The sequence below is a fragment of the Leiobunum rupestre genome, chromosome 4 (genome assembly GCF_980474605.1).
Source record: "Leiobunum rupestre chromosome 4, qqLeiRupe1.1.hap1, whole genome shotgun sequence".
Classification (NCBI taxonomy): domain Eukaryota; kingdom Metazoa; phylum Arthropoda; class Arachnida; order Opiliones; family Sclerosomatidae; genus Leiobunum; species Leiobunum rupestre.
The window spans coordinates 39177236-39197079 of NC_143387.1; the positions used below are offsets into that span (position 1 = coordinate 39177236).

Genomic DNA, 19844 nt, shown 5'->3' on the forward strand with positions numbered 1-19844 from the left:
AAGGGGGGGGGGATGACAGAAGCTGAATCGAAAGAGGAAGCTAGGCGAAAAGAACGACAAATGATAAAGCTCGAAGCGGAAAACAGTGCTTTAAAACGTAAGATTTTAATACTGCTTTTACCTATAGAGATTTTTTATCTCAATGTGAAATTCGTAATTTGCAGAACAACTCGATCGAAACTACATGTAACTCACTATAGAATCCAGCGCTGAGTGTTTCTGCTCGTCCAAGCGACCCAAGTTTTGTAAAAGTCTGAAGATGGCATTTAAAATTAGGTGAAAAAAACGGCCCATTTAAGGGGCACCCCCTTTTGAAAAAGGTCACCTTGAAATGTATTGTTTATGGTGGTGTTAATCATTGGGTTGTACCAGCTAGGGGTTTATTTATATGAACCGAAACGTCTAGTCTTCCAAGTTTTTTTTGCGGACGTTTCGTTGAAATGCTTTTTCTTAACTTCTCTAGAAGTGAAGAAATGTTATGGCTAAGCAGCTATAAAGAATCGTATCCCAATTGGTAAGTATTATTACCTTGAGCCCGTAGTTCAAATATTTGTTGTTGCGTTAATATGAAAATAAAAAATAAAATTATTTTAATGCTTTTGAAATTGCAATTATTTTTTTGATACCTTATAAACTTTAACATATTAAAGCGTTAGTATAGAACATAGTTTTTCAACTCGATTTCAAGATTTCGATTTTTGCGCTTCTACTACAAACAAATATATAACGGTTGATGTCAAAAACGTATGTGTACGTCACCGGTAGCGTTTATACGCCTGGCCCCTTTCGTCATTCTTCTAGACGACCTTCTTACGCACAATAGAACATCTTCGGCCGCTGGCCGACCGCCCGCCGGCTTCCTCACATTGTAGACGAGAACGATGACGGAAAGGGGGTTGTTCGTATAGACTAAACCCACCTTTTAACGAATTTCTAGTTATGCCATTTCAAACCACTGATCACTTTTTTTCAATGTAAACTAAACCATTTTGCTTAGCATCCTAATTGCTAAAAGATAATAACCGGTTTTCCCACAAAAACCGTGTGCCTATACATACCAGATCAATGACTAAATGAAGGAGTGATATAACAATAAAACATTTCGCGTTTGCAGTCATACCAGTCCTACCAGGAACTTATGTGTATACACTTGAAAGTGACATCAGTTTGCCAATCATAATTCTCATAATTTATGTTCTCGATGTAACGCTGAAATATACAATCTCGTCCCCCTTTCGAAACGCTTCTCGCTCCTAAGCTCCTCTTAATTAGTGTGTAGTCAGATATTTGTAAAAGTGTATACACCTTGTTTACATTAAAAACATTTAGCAATTTAAAGAAAAGCGAGATACCGAAGTTTTCGTGGTATTTTGACTCGTTATATGTGACATAATGGCGGATGTTTTGAAAAGTATGCCGTTTTGAGCAAGCTAAAAGTTACCGTCTTCTTCTTAATAATGCCTTCAATATTTTTCCTCCGTCAGTTATGAATATTTAGAAATATAGATATAATAAACTTCGAAAAACGAAATAAGAACATTTCGGCTAACCTCAAATATTTTATGTATTTAACATACATGCGCCACAATAATACACGAAGAGGGAAATTGAGAGGGGGATCCTTTTATTTATTTATTTATTTGTATGTCATGTTCCTAAAAACTCGAGAACGGTTAGCAATAGATCTCTGAAATTTTAACTCAATGTTCAGGGCCTGATTTGCAACTAAACGCGGCTTATTCCAAATACCTGACATGGTTATTAATCTAATTCAATTTTACTTATATTTCAATTTTATTTTACTCGACTTGGACTTTAACCTCTTTGCTGGAGGTTTTGACGGGTAGGGCTTATCATAGTCGCCCGTAGGCTCTACATTGAAGGACAGGTAGAAGGGGTCGAATTTGGGGGCACTTCAAAGGACTCAACACATGTGGAAATTAAAACTCGAGAATTGTTAGCTCTAGAAATTTGAAATTTTAACTCAATGTTCAGGTCCTAATTTCCAACTAAACGCCCCTAATTCCAAATACTTGACATGGTTTTTAATCTAATTGAATTTGACATGGTTATTAATCTAATTCAATTTTATTTTACTCGACTTTGGACTTTCGCCTCTTTGTTTCCCTTTTCTATTTTTCCGGCTGGTCTCGGCTTTCAATTTTTTCTCGACTTCCACCAATTATCTTATTCGCCCAAATGGAGAAATAAAATAAAGTTTGGTTAAGGAGTACAAAATAAGTATCTTTAAATGTAATCGTAGGTACTAGGTTTAAATGTTAGTTAGCTTTTCAGTCCTGAAGACGGTTTTGTTATGGTGCCGTACTTTTATTACGTACAAATCAAGAAGACCCCGGGCGAAGGCGGGTATTAAAGCTAGTAAATTATAAAAAAGATTGGACTAATAAAATATTATTTAGGAGAGGGAGACCTTCGCCGCGAGAGGGGGGGGGGGCAAGAAAATAGAGGGGGGGGGGAGCGAATTATAAAGAGTGGACTTATTATAAATTATAAAAAAGATTGGACTAATAAACTGCTTGTTTTTAAGTTGGTTCAAAAAAATACACGCTCCGCTCAAATCTTTGTCGAGAATGCCGGCTCCGGGTTTTGAGACGTCCTAGTATAACGCATCCAAACCAGTAGTGTTGTAAAATCGACGAAGAAAAAGAACGTGCAAACGGTTTCCGGAATTACAAAATTCTGAGAAAATGGAGAGAAAAATTCCTCGTCCGAACGGTCGCCACTATTCACCTGGGAGGGTGAGCTAACCCCCCTAGGTTACCCTAGCTTCTTAATGCGAACTAGGGTATAACCGTGCCGAAATAACAATAGGAGGGAATATCGAGAAAGAAGTGAGAAACGGGAACGCTTAGAATCAAAGACTATAGAAATTCTAAGCGAAGCTTTATATATAGTCTTTGCTTAGAAAGGCGAAAGGTTGCTGCTGCGGTTGCAGCTGGCCTTCGCATTTCTTGGAATTTGTCCACAGTCTGAGCGACCTTGGATTCAGCCCCTTTTCTTTAGTAGGCCAAAACCAAAGACTATATAAGCTATAACTCTGTAGCGATAGTCTTTGGCCAAAATGTTCAAGAAGTAGTGAGTTTGGTCTGATTTTCTGTAAAATTTTTGGATAAAAGGTTCGATTTCCTTTTTGGCATATGGCTGGGCAAACAAGTTATCGTGTTATTTGTACGCGTTTTGCGGAAAAGATAAGCCGATAATTGGTGAAAGCGGGACTGTCGCCGCACGCCCAGGATTAATAGAGGGGTCATAAGGTATAGCAACCTGAACCCTTCTTTCCAGATATCATCGCTATAGTGGAAGGCTAATGTCATCCCCCTTTTCCCAATAACTAACTGCCTTATAGTGATGGCCGCCATCTTCTCGTGAATACCAACTATACTCCGCGGCCACGAAATTAAAGTTTACTTTAATTTTCTACTAACACCTTTAGATAGATAAAAGATTAAATTGTTGAGTAGGCCATCGAAAAAAACGCACCAGAAGAAATGGCATTTAGTCGAAAACGAAAGCGTTCCGACTCGGAATTGTCTGATTCCAGTGAAGGCCTAAGTCAAAATGATACTGTGTCGGATTGCCGAAGTTCTGCCGTTATGTCTACTTCAAGTGATGACCAATCTGAAGAATTAAGCATTGGTGATAGTGATTCAGCAATTGAAGATTCAAGTGACGAAATAATGAGTGAAGATGGAAGTGATTGTGTAATTCGACAATGCGATTCTCCAAAAGACTTTCGAGACTCCATTTCATTACCCAGTGACACTGAAGACCCCGAAAATCCGGGCAAAGGTATACATTTTTACACTAACGTCGTAAGTGAGTTTATTAGCTCCATATTTAATATTACGCAAGCGGTTGTTCACTCCCTGTAATGTATATGTAGCTATATCATAAGTAACATAATAAACATAAGTATGAGACTAAACTATATCAGTTAATGATAGTCTGTCGCTGAGGAGTAGGAAATAGCTCATTTTATAAATAACTTGTAGTCTTAACCAACTCTTTGGGATAATTTGTTTAGGCAATAAACGAAATTCCCGATTCTTTACAATGTAACTCAGCAAAATTACGACTTTATGATGGAAAGTTAGCTTAGAACCCTAATTCAATTTCTTTTAAAAAAAGTTTGAAAGAACGATAGTACAGAACCGATTCACGATATTAGTTAATTCATTAACCAAATAAATTTCAGAATCCGATCATGATGCCAATGATGCTGTTGATCAAAATAACGACGATGAGAATGGTAATGGTCATGCTGAGAATGATGACGGGCATCATGAAAATGGAAATAATGAACGTGATGACGGTCATGATGAAAATGGCAATGATGAGAATGATGACGGGCATCATGAAAATGGCAATGATGAGAATGATTACGGGCATCATGAAAATGGAAATAATGAACATGTTGACGGTCATGATGAGAATGATTCTGTAGAAAACGACGATATTGAAGGTACACATTTGTAGTTAAATTCCTTTAACGGCGAAATTTTTTGCATAGTGGTTAGGGGGCATATGGGGTCCCACGATTCAGGCAAGTAAATTATTTAAACTTAATACAAATTGTCAACACCTAAATCATAGGTATCTGAAGCCGAGATCAAACTCAAAATGTCGTTCTTGGTTAATTTAACATTTAGTCACGATATATTAACGCAGGCAACATTGAATTTAAAAATTAGTTGATAATTTTAAGTGCTAACAATTACATATAATTAAATATTCGGTTATATGTATGAACATAAGTTTATAATATTTAATCTTCTTATTCCTCACATGCAAAACGTTTACTGAAAGCTAGTCGCGAGAAAGCCTCGTCAATGGGCTTCGGCGCCGTGTCGTGTCCGTTCGATGTCTGGTCACGCGTAGCCTTTAACAGCGCCTCGCTAGGGAGCGATTTCATTACCGCGATGACGTCACTCCGTGATTAGCTCTCAGTAACATATTTCCCAAAGAGACATACTTATTGAATAATATTATAGACTTATGGTATGACATTATTTCCGTTACAGCACCTTTCCCTTCAGTTTTTTAATTGAAACTTACTCTTACATTTCCGAGATAAATTTAAAAATCAAACACTTCTGGGCTTCTGAGGGTTGACGGTGCCCATTTTAATGATTTCACTATTTTTTCTTAAAAAGTACACCAGTTAATAAAATCAATTCCGATTTGATTGCGAGTTAAATTTTTAGTTAGATCTCGGTCCCAGCTACTTACGAGGAGTGTACCCGAGGTGTAAATCACCGATTTTGATGAAACTCGGGGGGTATGTAGACCTTGGGGTAACATGAATTTTCACCAAGGGAAATGTTACGCTGGGCTTCCGTTTTCCTATGGCAACCGAAAATGTTTTTGACAAGTCAAAAAAAAATAAAAATTTAAATTTCAACTAAAATGCTAAATTTTAACAATTTTGGGTGAAATCAAATTTGGGTAAACTTCAACCAAATTTGGGTAAAATTGAGAAAAGTTCATTGAATTTGATGAATAAAGGAATATTTGCAAAATTATACCTAAATAGGGTATTGTCAAATAATTTTTTTTTTTTAAATCAACAAAAATTGGTAAATCGACCTAAAATGTTTAAAATTGGATAAAATCGGGTTTAACCAATTGATATCGTCTAAAATGGGGAAAAATGATAAAATTTGGGTAAAATAATCAAAATTCGTCCAAATGACAAAAATTGAGTAAAATTGTGTTAAAACAACTAATATCGGCTACAATTCATTCAAAATGGGTAAAATGACCTAAAATGTTTAAAATTGGATAAAATCGGGTTTAACCAACTGATTGTGAAATTTTTTCATTTTAAGTTGTCAAAAACATTTTCGGTTGCCATAGCAAAACGGAAGCCCAGCGTAACTTTTCCCTTGGTGAAAATTCATGTTACCCCAAGGTCTACATATCCCCCGAGTTTCATCAAAATCGGTGACTCCTCGTTAGTAAAAAAACTTTGGGTTGAAATCTACTGCTCTTTTCTACAGCTTTTAAAGGGAATATAACCTCCAACCCGATCTGTATGGAAGACCCCCATAAATTTTGGGATTACCTCTCCAGTAAGCAGAGCCGAAACCTATAAAGCCATAGGAGGGAGCGGCCAACAGCGAAACCGTTGGAGGGCGAAAAAAACACCAGAGGTTATATTCCCTTTAATGAAATTTTACGAAAAGCCATTTTTGAGTAAAAACGTTTCTAGAAACTCCCGTTCTTAGAGCCTGCATGTAACCGCATATAAAACAAAATTTAGTTTTAAATAATACCATAAGTTGCATAATACCCTCAAGCTTGTAATAATAAATTTAATATTTCGATAAAAATGACATTCATAGTATTAACATAATTCACAGAATCCGACGCCTCTAGCGAGTCAAATTTAACAGATCAAGAAAATGGTGAAAATGATTATGGCGATCGCAATATTGGCGGTGAGGATCTTGCTCCTGACAGTGATGATGAAAAATTGTATTTAAATGCGCCAATCAGTATCCTGCAAAGCGTTTTAGCAATTATGTGTTTTGCTTTACGCTATTCGCTAACTAAGGAAGCTATAAATTCCCTTTTAGAATTATTAAAATTACATTTACCCCCTGATAATATTTTACCAAAGTCGCTTTACTTATTTAACAAATTTTTTAAAAGTTCAATAAGACGAAAATACCACAAGTATTGTTCAAAATGTTTCTCCTCGATGGGTGAGAACGAGTTGAGGTGTGCAATATGTGGTTCTTTATTTTCAGAAAAAGATTCGAATTATTTTATAACTTTGAACATTAAAGATCAGCTTCAAAGTTTATTTTCGAGAAAAGGGTTTAAAGAATTACTATTGAGCCGATTTAATCGGAAAGACAATATGAATAATTTATCGGATATTTACGACGGAAATATGTATAAACATGAATATGCTGACAAGAACAACCCTAACGCTATATCATTTATGTGGAACACCGATGGTGTACCATTATTCGAAAGTTCATCGTCCAGCATTTGGCCCCTCTACTTAATAATAAACGAACTTCCGTATAATGTGAGAATAAAGAAAGAAAATGTTCTTTTAGCTGGATTATGGTTTGGGTCCTCAAAGCCTGCCATGAACCAATTTTTTAGAGAGACATTATATGAAAGCATGACGGAACTGTCAAATGGAGTTGATTTTACGTTTTTCAATAAAGAGTCACTGGCAATTAGAGCTACTCTTCTTTGCGGCACGTGCGACATGCCAGCAAAGTGTGCAGTATTTAACACGCATCAATTCAACGGCGAAAACGGATGTTGCACGTGCGAGCAACCAGGAGAGATTTTCCGTAGTGAGAATGGTCGCGGACCTAGAGTCTACCCATTTCAAGATAACAATGTTGATGGGCCTTTGAGGACAAACGACGACTTCATTGAAATGGGTCGGACAGCCCTCGATACTGGAACCATTATCTGCGGAGTCAAAGGGCCAACCATTTTAACTCTTTTACTTAAAGACTTAATAAAATCAACTTCATTTGACGTTATGCACGCGTCATATCTTGGCCAAGCGCGTAAAATGTGCACCTTGTGGTTCGACAGCCAATATAGTAATTTCGAATTTTCCCTTTCAAAATCAATAGACACTATCAATTGTAGAATTTCTGAATTAACCGTCCCTCATTTCGTACAACGAATACCTCGAACCATAAAAGATTTGAGTTACTGGAAAGCTTCCGAATTCAAATATTGGCTGTTATACTATTCGGTTCCCATTTTATCAGGGCTATTAAGTGGCCAATTAATTCGCCATCATGTTTTGCTAGTAACAGGAATTTACCTGTTAAATAAGAAATCTATTTCAAATGAAGAAGTGGATCAAGCTGAAAATATGCTTTGGAAGTACGTGTCGCAATTTGAAAACTTTTACGGCAGGAGACACATGACTGCCAACCTTCATGCGCACGTTCATGCCGCATATTCCGTTAGGCAGCTTGGTCCACTATGGGCTAATTCTTGCTTCCCATTTGAAAATTTAAATGGGCTGCTCCTTAAAATGGTTCATGGTACGCAATATGCCCAACTGCAAATAATCAATACCACCTCAATCGTATTGAACATTTCAAAACTTATCTATAAGTTAGACAATAGATCTGATGTATTTGGTTATTGCTCAAAGTTGACTATGGCTGGGAAGCGACTAAAAGTTTCTGAAACGACCACCAATGGTGAACTCATAATAGGAAAACAAAAAAAAATAAGGTTGTTCCGTTGACTTTTAAATTGGCATTGTTAGAATTACACGGTGAGCTAGGCAAAGAAATATGGTTCTTTCACCGATTAAAAAGTAAATTTTTGTACGTTTCAAAATCGTACCCGCGGCAGGGTAAACACAAATCATATTGTGTAACGTTTATGCATAATGGAGTTATTACTTTTGGGGATATACATTCCTTTTTAAGGCACAAACCTTGCTTCTGTGCATTAGAAACTTGTACGTGCGACGTAAAATTTGCAGCAATTATTAAAAAATTAAATGTTTCTAATTTTAAAATTGGTGATGTAACTTTGCCCCACATATATGTATTTAATGATGAAAGAGAATTTCTTGCTGTTCCTTTTTGTAATATAATTTCACCTTGTTTTTCTTTTATCGTGAATGAAGTTCGCTATATTTGTATATCAGCAAATGAAATTGATAATGAGTAGTGAGTATCGTTTATGTATCAGAAAGGAATGAAATTAAACCAAATTAATAATTATATTATGAACTTTGAGAAATAACGAAATACATTGGATCTATCATCGATTGAGGTGTTATATTTAAAGAGTACTGTATAAACCACTTTTCCAGTTTAAATTGAACGTTTTTGTTTTAACAATTACACAATTTCATTATATATTTATTAATAGGCTGAACCTTCCCCTAGTGCTGAAAATACTGAAAATAATTTTGATAATTCTAATACTAAGTTGGCTTCTTTGCAACTCTACCCATTATTTACGTCATACTTTCACGAGAAGTTAAGCCGGCTAAAGCGTCCTACTCGCGCGCGAGCTGAGAAAAAAGATTTCAAAACCCGTTTTTGACGTCAGAGAAAGCCTACCCATCCATTTAAAAACTGAAATATAATAGTTAATGCGTAATTTTTATTTAAAATCATTATTTCCACAATTATTATCAACTTATATTCATATATTTTACGTAAAAATTTTATATGGGCAAAATATTATGTCACTATCTCGTTAATAAACGACCAAAATGTTAAATAGTCCGAAAGGTGATTAGGATAATTGAACCTACTTTAGTGAAAAAACGATTTATGTTTGCGTCACATGATTTTTTTTAAAGTTAAATAAATTTAATAAAAAAACCAAATCCTAATACATTTGTTTATTATTTTACTCAAATAGTTTAATACTCGCAAGTACTGTTTTCATATATCAACTAACACGATCTCTTTTCATATTGAAGAAAACGGTGAAAACCCGTAGTGTTTCCCGAATTTAAGAGAACACGAACCGTAAATATGTGATTTCTTTATAGACTTTATTATTACAATAAAATATTTATTTGCCTTTTGCTACGACCGTTTGGCGCGTATTATTGTTCAGATTCACCTCGGGTCTTACAGTCGCGTGTTTTATTTCGACTGTTTCCCGGGCGAAGCCGGGTAGTAAGGCTAGTAACTAATATAGTAGAGGGCATTAAGACCGATGAAACGCCATACGAACGAACGCCTTTTATGGAGAAATTGCCACTCATTTCGTGGAGACCCAGGCGCTATATTTGAAAGCCGGGGAAAACACGCCCCCCCCCCTTATATTACCACCACTGATTCGTAACTAAGTAAGGTAAAGGGCACTAAGACCGACGAAACGTCATACTGGTGAGGCTGATAATGAAACGGAATTTACAAGGCAATCGAATAAAAAATTATAAGCGTAAAAATCGGGAAAGGGGGGGGGGACTGTTGCGCCCCCTTTAACCAGATAGAACTGGAACTTGTACACAGTGTAGAGGTATAACAGTAACACAGATAAAAAATGAAGAGAAACGGAATTTAAAAGTCAAACGGATCCAAAATTATAAGACTGCGTAATTGTTTTATAAATGGGGGGGGGGGGCTGTTGCGCCCCCTGTTGATCTGATGGAGCTGAAACTTGCCTACATTGTAGAGGTAGAGTATTAATATAGATTAAAAATGAAACGGAATTTGAAAGTCAATCGGATTCAAAATTATAAGAATACGTATTTGGTTTTAAAATGTTTAAGGGGGTAGGGATAAAAGGGGTCGGCAAATTGCCACTAACTACTTTTAATCAACGAAACTTGGTTTGGCGAGTAGAGGAAACCCTATTCAGTATCTCTTAAAAAATGGTATTGATATGTCTACTGCAGGGGCGGACTGGCCATAGGACCCAATTCTTCATCACCCTGGACATTTGGGTAAAAACATTCACCCTGTATAAAAATTCGTACCAAAAAGTATCGAACATAGTAAATAATAACAGCCGAAAGTGTACAAACGACCAACTTCTACTTTTTCGATTTCAAACCTTTTGGCGATAGACGCTAAAGTTTGATATTCCCGATAGATTGACGTTTCGTTTGATTTTGTATAGCAAACAACTCAAGAGTAATCGAACGGGCGGCGACGGCGGCGGACTACACTGTACGTGAAATTAATACACTACAATCCCTATGTATATAGGGATTGTGTGTAAAAAGCGCTAAATGTCCGAGAACGTAACGCCTCTCCAAACCCAACTAAAGGGCCACTTACCCTATTTGCTTCTGCTTTTACTGTTTCAGTTTCTTTCAATTCTAACTAGACAAAAAAGGACCCCATTCAAAATCGCAGCTAAGATTCTATGGTGCTGACATCTATCGAGTTATAAAGTCAATAACTGTGTTATAATATTTTGATTTAAAATTCGAATTTTGCAGTATCTCTCAATTTAATACTTCCAGCCAAATATTCGAGTATTAAACCTTATTAATTTTCATAATAATTCCGGAAATAAAAAACTATTATTATAGTTCAAAAAAAATTATCTATAGTGCTGCCATCTTACAAGTTATAACAACATTCTATTTAACTCCAAATTAATTTAGTTCATAAATTTTCACCGTCATGGTAGTTTAAAATAAAAGACATACTTCATGGCTAAAACATTTAATTGCAAACTATTTTAATTAAAATTTAAAATACTTCTGTACTTAAAATTAAAATAAGAGTAATATTTCATGGCTAAAAAACATAAATTAGAATAAATTATTAACTGCAGTATTATAATAATTTTATTTTTTATCTATATATATATTATAAGTATTTATCAGTTTTTTATTAAATTTTACATGATTAATATAATTGATATTTTAATACAAAAGAATTCCGAATTTTTTAAATTACTATATTTTAATAAATAAAATAATAAGTTCAATGAATATAATAATAGGAGGAACATTGAGTTATTCTTTAAAAATATAGAAATGTTTAGTGGGAACTTGGATTAATAATAGAAGCCTTAGCTTCTATTATTAATCCAAGGTGAAACTGTTTCATATTTTGAAGACAATTTTTAGAACATTTATTGGAAACTTAAGTTGGGCAATTTTATGGCAACTTTCAGACCTTTTATTTCAAACTGTCTCTTACTTTGAAGACAATTTTTAGAATATTTATTGGAAACTGAGTTGAGCTCTGTGTCGGCAATTTTATAGCAACTTTTAGACGTTTCATTTTTGGTTTATACCCGAAAAAACTCAACAAAATTAGTTGTGCTTGTGTCGACGATTTTATGGCAACTTTTAGACCTTTCATTTTGGTCGATATCCAAAAAAAACTTCTACAAAATCAGTTGTGCTTGGTTGCCTATAAGTTGTTTCTAAAATGGAATGTTTCTCAGAAGTTGTGTTTAGTTGCTTATTTGTTGTGTAAAATTTTTGTAAGGGAAAGGGCAACTCTGGTATATTAGTGTTATCAGGTAGTGTTTGTTGTGCAAGGTACTCCAATGATCTTCCTATAAGGGGTTTCCAGATTACCATGACAATCTCTCTTGGTTAATGATATGCCAGTTGGTAGAATGTTCACCTTAGGATCAAGGGTTATGTTATATTTTTTTGCTATCTTCTGAATATATCCTGCTTGGTGTATTTTCATTTTTCCATTGTTACTGAAGTCGAATTTGATGCTTAGGAAATACTTCAGCTCTCCCATATCTGTAATCTCGAAATTCATTTTCAAAATTGAGACTATCTTGTGCATCGTTTTTTAGTGAGAGCGCATGGTGATAAATTGTTCGAAATTGGTATACAGCCCCGAAAATTAATATCCACGTGCCTTGAACTATACTCTCGACTACCTAAATTTTATTTTTCAAACAAACCGACTGGAAAAACTTTTATAAGCAAACAATGCCGAGGACGCGTGTATCTTAGTTTGTCATGTTTTTAAAATTTTATGTTCTAAGTTTCACCGTATCTCTGCAACTTTAGGAATAAAAAATGGTAAATCGCGTGTAGCTCGCGCGGTAAAGGTGGTAAAGTTATGAATTTTTATGGTAATACGTGTCACAGTGCTTCTTAAAACCTGATATGGAACCACATCGAGGTATTTTTTTTACTTGACGCTTTTTACCATTTTTCATTTTTCTCCATAGGGAAAAATGGTAAATCGCGTGCATCTCGGGTGGTAAAGGTGGAAAAGTTATGAAATTTTTTATGGTGATACGTGTCATAGTACTACTCAAAACCTGATATGCCATTTTTCCCTATGGAGAAAAACGAAAAATCGTTAAAAACGTCAAGTAAAAAAAATATCTCGATGTGGTTCCATATCAGGTTTTAAGTAGTACTGTGACACGTATCACCATAAAAAATTCATAACTTTACCACCTTTACCACGCGAGCTACACGCGATTTACCAATTTTTATTCCTAAAGTTGTGGAGATGCGGTGCAACTTAGAACATATAATTTTAAAAACACTTATAAACTAAGATGCGCGCGTCCTCGCCAACAAGGGCGTTTTTTGCTTAAAAGTTTTTCCAGTCGGTTTGTTTGAAAAATAAAATTTAGGTAGTCGAGAGTATAGTTCAAGGCACGTGTACATCAATTTTCAGAGCTGTATACCAATTTCGAACAATTCGGGTATATTTTGTAACCATGCGCTCTCACTATCTGTATTTCTGGCCAAAACTATGAAATCATCAACATAAACAAAGACTATACCATCTTTACTAAGTTTATGTATACAATTATACCATTTCAGTCTTTAGGGTTGAATCCAACTAGATATGCCATCTACCACTCTGCTTAAGCCCATAATTTGGTTGGGATAGGTAAATATCTTCCTCCAGCCCAATGAGATGGCAAGCAGTAGTAGAAATAATCTAACCAGGGTAAAGTTTACCACAGGTGCATAAGTATGCACAAAATGAAGTCTATATTGTTGCGTGAACCCTTGGGCAACCAATCATGCCTTGAAATGAACTATGGTTCCATCGGCCATACTTTTAATATCTTAGATCCATTTGCTTCCCGCTATCTTCCTATCCGTAGGTTTTGGAACCAGGGTCCATACTTCATGCTCCTTTATTGTATCATATTTGGTTTGCTTTGAATTTTGCCATTGATCTACTTGGTTACTATTCATAGCTTCATCGTACGTTATGGGTATCTCTAAAGAATGAAATTCTACTTTATTCGGTTTGCTCTTTGTCAAGGCTATCTTCCTATCCGTAGGTTTTGGAACCATGGTCCATACTTCACGCTCCTTTATTGTATCATATTTGGTTTGCTTTGCATTTTGCCATTGATCTACTTCGTTACTATTCATAGCTTCATCGTACGATCTGGGTATCTCTAAAGAATGAAATTCTACATTATTCGGTTTGCTCTTTGTCAAGGGTTTAAAGTCGAATTTGGTAAGATCATATAATTCCTCGGTTCCTTCAGTGTTTTCTAAAATCTTTAGTTTATTTTATCTTTCTTGTAATATATGTCAATTCTATCTCCTTTTTTCCTCTTGGTCTCAACTCTGGTCCATTCTTGCATATCAACTGCTCTGGGAGCTCTTTGAAGTTTGTATGTTACTTGTTTATCCTCATCTTTCGCTAATGCTCTCCTCTTTGCTAATATACCTGGAGGAGAATAATTTAAACTATGACTTATCACTGTTCAATTTATCTAAGGAGTAGTTAGAGCAACACTGGCTACATTTCTCACTGAAGAGAGCACTGAAGAAATATTTCAAGCATACGATTGATTGTAATGCAAAACAAAGTAGATACACTAGCAGAATGAAACGTTACAGAAGTAATTGAGAAAACTGTAACCAAAAACGACTACGAAAAGCACTTTACGGTCTACCTGTATCGAGTTGCAGAAGAGCTTTAGAGTACTTAATGGGTTTTCTAAACAAAGCTAGGGACTAATTGCATCTGTTATATACCAATGAAAGCGATTGTACTAGTATACGTAGATGATTTGGTGGTAATTGCTTGTGATACTACAAGTTTAGATGTATATAAAAGACTTGCACAATGTTTTGATGTAAAAAACTTGGGACCAATAAGCAAGTTATTGGGTAGTGAATTTGACTTCCCGGCTAATGGATCACTGAAAATGCACCAGATTGGAAAATGATCTGTCGCGGTTTTAGGGTGTGGCCCAATTGGCCCATGCCCACCCTAATGGCCAATTTACATCGACTCAGAGTCACTTGCATGTAAAATGTGATGGCGAACACCTTCCCAATTGGAACAGAGTATAAGCCCAATGGTTCTTAAGATAGATATTGAATTACCTTCAGGACATGGTTCAAATTCATTGAATTTCCTATCATCTGCCTTTTTATTGTAGTTAAGCTCACAATCACTAGGTGGCGCTTATTATGATGATGACATCATGAAACAATTAACTCACTACCTGGTTAGTCAAAAAAAGTTCCTGGGTTTTAAGAAGGGCAAGGCTCCTGGTGAGGATGGTATCACCATTGAGCTTTTCAAGATATTTTTCTTAGCTTGCCCAGCGTTGTTTGTCAGGCTTTTCAACACTTGCCTCAGTATGGGATACTTCCCAAAGCTTTGGAAGGTTGCTAAGTTGGTTTTTCTTTATAAAGAAGGCAGAGACAGGCAGGACGCAAAGGCTTACAGGCCAATCTCGCTTCTTCCGGTGGTAGGGAAGGTGCTTGATAAGCTGTTGTCAAGAAGGTTGTATTACTTTCTACACAGCAACAAATTGCTTAGCGATAAGCAATTTGGGTTTAGACATAGTCGATCCACGACTCACTGTCTTACCAATATGGTGAACCAAATCAGGGATAACAAAGCAAATAATTGTCACACCAGTCTGATATCTTTAGATATCGAGTGTGCTTTTGACAATGTGTGGATTCCAGGAATTCTACACGGTTTAAGGAACTTTAAGTGTCCGAAGAACATATATGAGACATATGTTAACTATCTGAAGGATAGAGTTGCAGTGGTGAGGGCAGGTAGTACCTGTGTATGGAGAGTACTGACCCGCGGCTGCCCCGCAGGGTTCATGCAGTGGACCTCTGCTATTCAATGTGGTTATGGATAGCGCACTGAGGATTGAGTACCCAGAGGATTCTCTAATCCAAGCCTTCGCGGATGACTTGCAGTCATTATTTTGGGGCACGTCCAGGCGTGCTCTCGAAACCACGGGTAAGGTGATCGTGGATAAATTGACTAAGTGGAGCCAAGTCTATAAGCTGAGTTTTTCGATTAAAAAGTCGGCGGCTATCACCTTCGCCGCAAAATCCATAATGAAAAGGCTTCCAATCTATAAGATGGGAGCTGTCAACATTGCAAACGTTGACAAGTTTAAAGTAGTCGGTGTCACCATCGACAGCAAGCTTTCCTTTCTTCCTCATCTCGAGGAAGTAAGTGTCCGGGTGACGAAGCTTGTGCAAAGCATTGCTTGTTTTGCAAAGGTTGAGTGGGGCCTTGACCATAAAGCGTTAAGGACTATCTACAATGGGTGTATTGTGAGAGTAGTGGCTTATGCTTGTGGAGCTTGGTGGAAGAGCACGCAAAACAGTGTGATGGTGAGGAAGTTGAGCTCAATACAGAGAATTGCGGCCCTTCGTATTACTTGTGCTTACCGGACTGTCTCGAGCGATGCGCTGCGGGTCCTTGCTGGTATTCAACCGTTGGAACTGGTGGTGAGTCAGGAAGCTGCTGTGTTCAGATCCTTTTCTTTTAGAGAAGACAGCAAGCACTGTGGGGTGGAGTTACGCGGTGGTAACTACCTCTACCCAGGCGACCCATGGGAGGACCACCCAGCGGTCAGAAGCATTATAAACCTCACAGAGCAACTACCCAATCTCAATGGGATAGAGCTGTTTACTGACGGTTCGTTGTCCGGTCGGGGTGCCGAAGTGGCATTTGCTGTGTACAGAGATGGTGTGGAAGTGTACAACGAGGTCACTCGCATTAATGGTAAGGTGGATGCATTTTCTCTTGAACTCTTAGCAATACATGAGGGTATTTGCTGGTTAAGGACGCATGGTCAACGTCCTGGTGATGGTGCAACGGTTTTTACAGATTGTCTTTTTGCTATAAACGCAATAAGCAATCATAAAAACAATCATGGTTTATGCCATGATATCCGTAAGGTGTTAAAACGGATGGAGACTCAAGTAAACTTTACTTGGATAAAGTGCACACTGGGTGTGCAGGGAATGAAAGGGCCGACTTTCTTGCAAAGTCAGCAACCGATCTTCCAGAGGAGAAGGAGATGAAGCCAACTAAGTTGGTGATTAAAAGGTGGCTCAATGAGGTGACGACTCAAAGGTGGCAGGAGTCGTGGGATGAGAGTGAGAAAGGAAAGGTAACTAAGAAGTACTTTCCTAAGGTCAATGGTAGCTTCAACACGAACTACTATTTGACGCAAATCCTAAGTGGGCACGGGAAGTTCCCACTTTACCTGTTCAACTTGGGTCATATTGCATCGCCCAAATGCATATGCGGTGCTCTGGAAGCAGACTCAGAGCACTATGTTCGTAATTGTCCGAAAACGAACCATCTGTTAAGGAGACCAATCCACGAGAATGGACTCCATAATCTGGATAATGAAACGATCAACGATCTTGAACGCGTAATGCGTTATATCGTTGTGAATTTTGACGAACTCACGAGTGAGTTGTGAGTAGGTGGTGCTGGTATACGGCTGTATACTGTTTTGTGTACGTGTTTTAGGAAGCGTTTCCTATTTTTGTATACAGGTCGACGGCTCGGCCAGGACAAATGATGAGTAACCCCTGTAATGCTTTGGCGGTGCATGGGGTATATAAATACAACAATCTGATGTAGTGCACTTCACCCCAAAGCATAACCCTCAGTCTTGCAGGATTTTTATTTTAATCCCATAGCATCATTATATTGCCCTTAACACTTAAAAATATAAGATTAAAAAGTGTAATCTATATAGAAATCTACCGTTATAGCCTCTAGTTTCTTTATTAGTCTAAAATGTACACAGTGTTCCAGTCACTAGATTGGAATGCATATTTTTGTATATGATTATATTAAGAAACTTTCTTAATATAATCATATACAAGAATATATATTGAGTGTCATTGCAAAAATAGCTCACAGTATATTATTTCCTAAACTTATGGAAAAAGATGATACGAATTAAAAACTTTGAAGTTGCTATTTGTCGCACAACATGCAATTCCAACTCTTTTGCCTTCTCTCGCTGATTAGTATCGTCAGTTCAATTATTGAAGTCGCTCTTAAATATCTACTTTTGCTTATGGGATTATCAACAACTATTAGGTTAGGATTTCATCAATATTTAAGCCTTCACGTAGCTTGCTCACAAGTGAAAATTAAAGTTCACATTTGGTTATGTAATCGTTTTATTATTAGAAACCTCAATTCAAAACTACATTTAAACGAATCAATTAATATTTTTAATTATTTAAATTTATTTTAAAAATATATTTCAAATAAAATTTGAAATCAACATTTAATCAAAATTAAACTAGAAAGTTCATTATAGTAGACGAAATTTCTTAAAGAAAGATACAAGAATTATATGTTGTGTTAGTAATCAAATTGTTTTTATTTAGCAGGCCTGACTAATAATTTTACTTCTAGGAAACCAGTGACGAAGCTTTTGCTAAAAGACTCCAAGAAGAGGAAAGTTCTGTACCACGCAGAAGTGCCTTCATTAAAGTAATGTCCACATTTTTCCTGAATTAGGCAATTTAAAAAGAATGTGTTATTGAATTTTTTAGGCATCTTCTAAAAAGAAAAATACTGCACCTAAACAAAAGAAAGAGGGAAAAGGCCATTCTAATTCAACATATTCTCGACCATGCACCTTGTCTGCTGATTTAGCTGAAGTTGTTGGCGCATCTGAAGTATATAACACTCAATTGCATTTAACATTTTTAGCTAATAGTTTAATTATCTGTTAATTTTACATCAGATGCCAAGGCATTCTGTAGTAAAGAAAATGTGGGAAATAGCCAGGGAAAGGCAACTTTTCGTAAGCAACCTTTTTCTCTATTTATATAAGTTTATATAGTCCCATAAGCTGTGGTCTAATGGAGCCAGCTAGCACCAATTTTACGAACTGGTACCCGTTTCTCCTTATAATTAAGGTGGCACCTAAGTTTTTACAAATTTAATTCTTATGGGCAGTAGTTAATGTCTTTAATATTCTGTGTCTCTTTTTGGATCACCTTAAGTGAGGTGCTGTCAAGGGCTACTTGAGGTGAAAGAGAGAACAGAGAAAGGCCACAATATTCTGTTTTTTGAATAGCTCTCAGTTGAAATACATACAATATTATAGACTTGGGTTAAAAAAAATTATTATTAAAATATGTTGCATATATCCTCCTTCTAAAAGCTCTAGCAATTTCAAGAGCTTGAGTGATTTTCATTCTCTTGCTCTGATGATATTTCTTGAGTGTCATTGCAAAAATAGCTCACAGTATATTATTTCCTTAACTTATGGAAAAAGCAGATAGAAACTAAAAACTTTGAAGTTGCCATTTGTCTCACAACATGCAATTCCAACTAGTTCGCCTTCTGGGGCTGATTATTAATGTCAGTTCAATTATCAATTATGGAAGGCGCTCTCAAATTTCTGTCATTCCATATCTACTTTTGCTTATGGGAATATCAAATATCAACAACGACTATTAGGTTCAGATTTTATCATTTACTGCAACTAAAATTATTACAATGTAGGACCCAACAAACAAAAGGTACATTATCTGTGATGACCAGCTCTATAAGATGTTTGGTGAGTTGAGTGTTTTTATACATTTTGTTGATAAGATACTGAAACAATTTTTCCTTTGTTCACTTGCATTACGTGATAGGCACAAAAAGAATATTGATGTTTGGGATTATGAAGCACCTCAAAGCTCATATTAAAGATCAGAAAGATTTGACAAAATGAAAATAAATCACCAACTTTCTCATTATAACTGATAAAACTTACATCATGTACAGATTGAGTTTATCATAAAACTATATCGTGTTTTACTATTTTTAGGAATAAATATGACATTTTCCTTCCAAACATTTTGATCTTAAAGTGGGATGACTTGGTTTTTTCGCTCTTTCAGAGATTGATTCTAAAAACCAGCCAGCTTTCTCTATCTTCTCAGAACGGTGGTGTTACTGTGAGGGCCATGCATAAATCATATAATATTACTTCCTAGTAGCCCAAAGCGTCGGCCTGTCAGCCTTCAGATGTGAGTCTGGTGAATGTGTTGGGCCACCACCTGGCTCACAGCTCATTTTGATGTTGGCGAAAGTAAAATACCCACCTCATTACCGTCTCGTTACCAACGCGGTTTT

General features: G+C 36.3%; 2 protein-coding genes across 2 annotated transcripts in view; both read left to right on the forward strand.

Moving 5' to 3' along the window:
* Non2 (upstream activation factor subunit spp27 homolog Non2) overlaps positions 1-19543 on the forward strand; it is a 46213-nt gene extending 26670 nt beyond the window's left edge. Inside the window, exons 6-10 of the mRNA XM_090171705.1 lie at positions 18126-18203; positions 18266-18391; positions 18460-18519; positions 19227-19281; positions 19361-19543. Of these exons, the coding sequence (XP_090027831.1) occupies positions 18126-18203; positions 18266-18391; positions 18460-18519; positions 19227-19281; positions 19361-19440 (399 nt within the window). The 3' untranslated portion in view covers positions 19441-19543. The remainder of the gene's footprint in view (positions 1-18125; positions 18204-18265; positions 18392-18459; positions 18520-19226; positions 19282-19360) is intronic.
* Positions 3020-8263, forward strand: LOC149947719 (uncharacterized). Its single transcript, XM_090173131.1, has 3 exons — positions 3020-3810; positions 4217-4483; positions 6384-8263. The coding sequence occupies exons 1-3, from the start codon at positions 3510-3512 to the stop codon at positions 8261-8263; spliced, it is 2448 nt and encodes an 815-aa protein (XP_090029257.1). The 5' UTR covers positions 3020-3509.
* Positions 19544-19844: the final 301 nt, after the last annotated feature.

Excerpts from the sequence above, each read along its gene's own strand:
- LOC149947719 (XM_090173131.1), top strand. The coding sequence starts at position 3,510 with ATGGCATTTAGTCGAAAACGAAAGCGTTCCGACTCGGAATTGTCTGAT. Across the intron at positions 3,811-4,216 it reads CCCCGAAAATCCGGGCAAAG|AATCCGATCATGATGCCAAT; the intron begins GTATACATTTTT and ends AATAAATTTCAG. Across the intron at positions 4,484-6,383 it reads AGAAAACGACGATATTGAAG|AATCCGACGCCTCTAGCGAG; the intron begins GTACACATTTGT and ends CATAATTCACAG.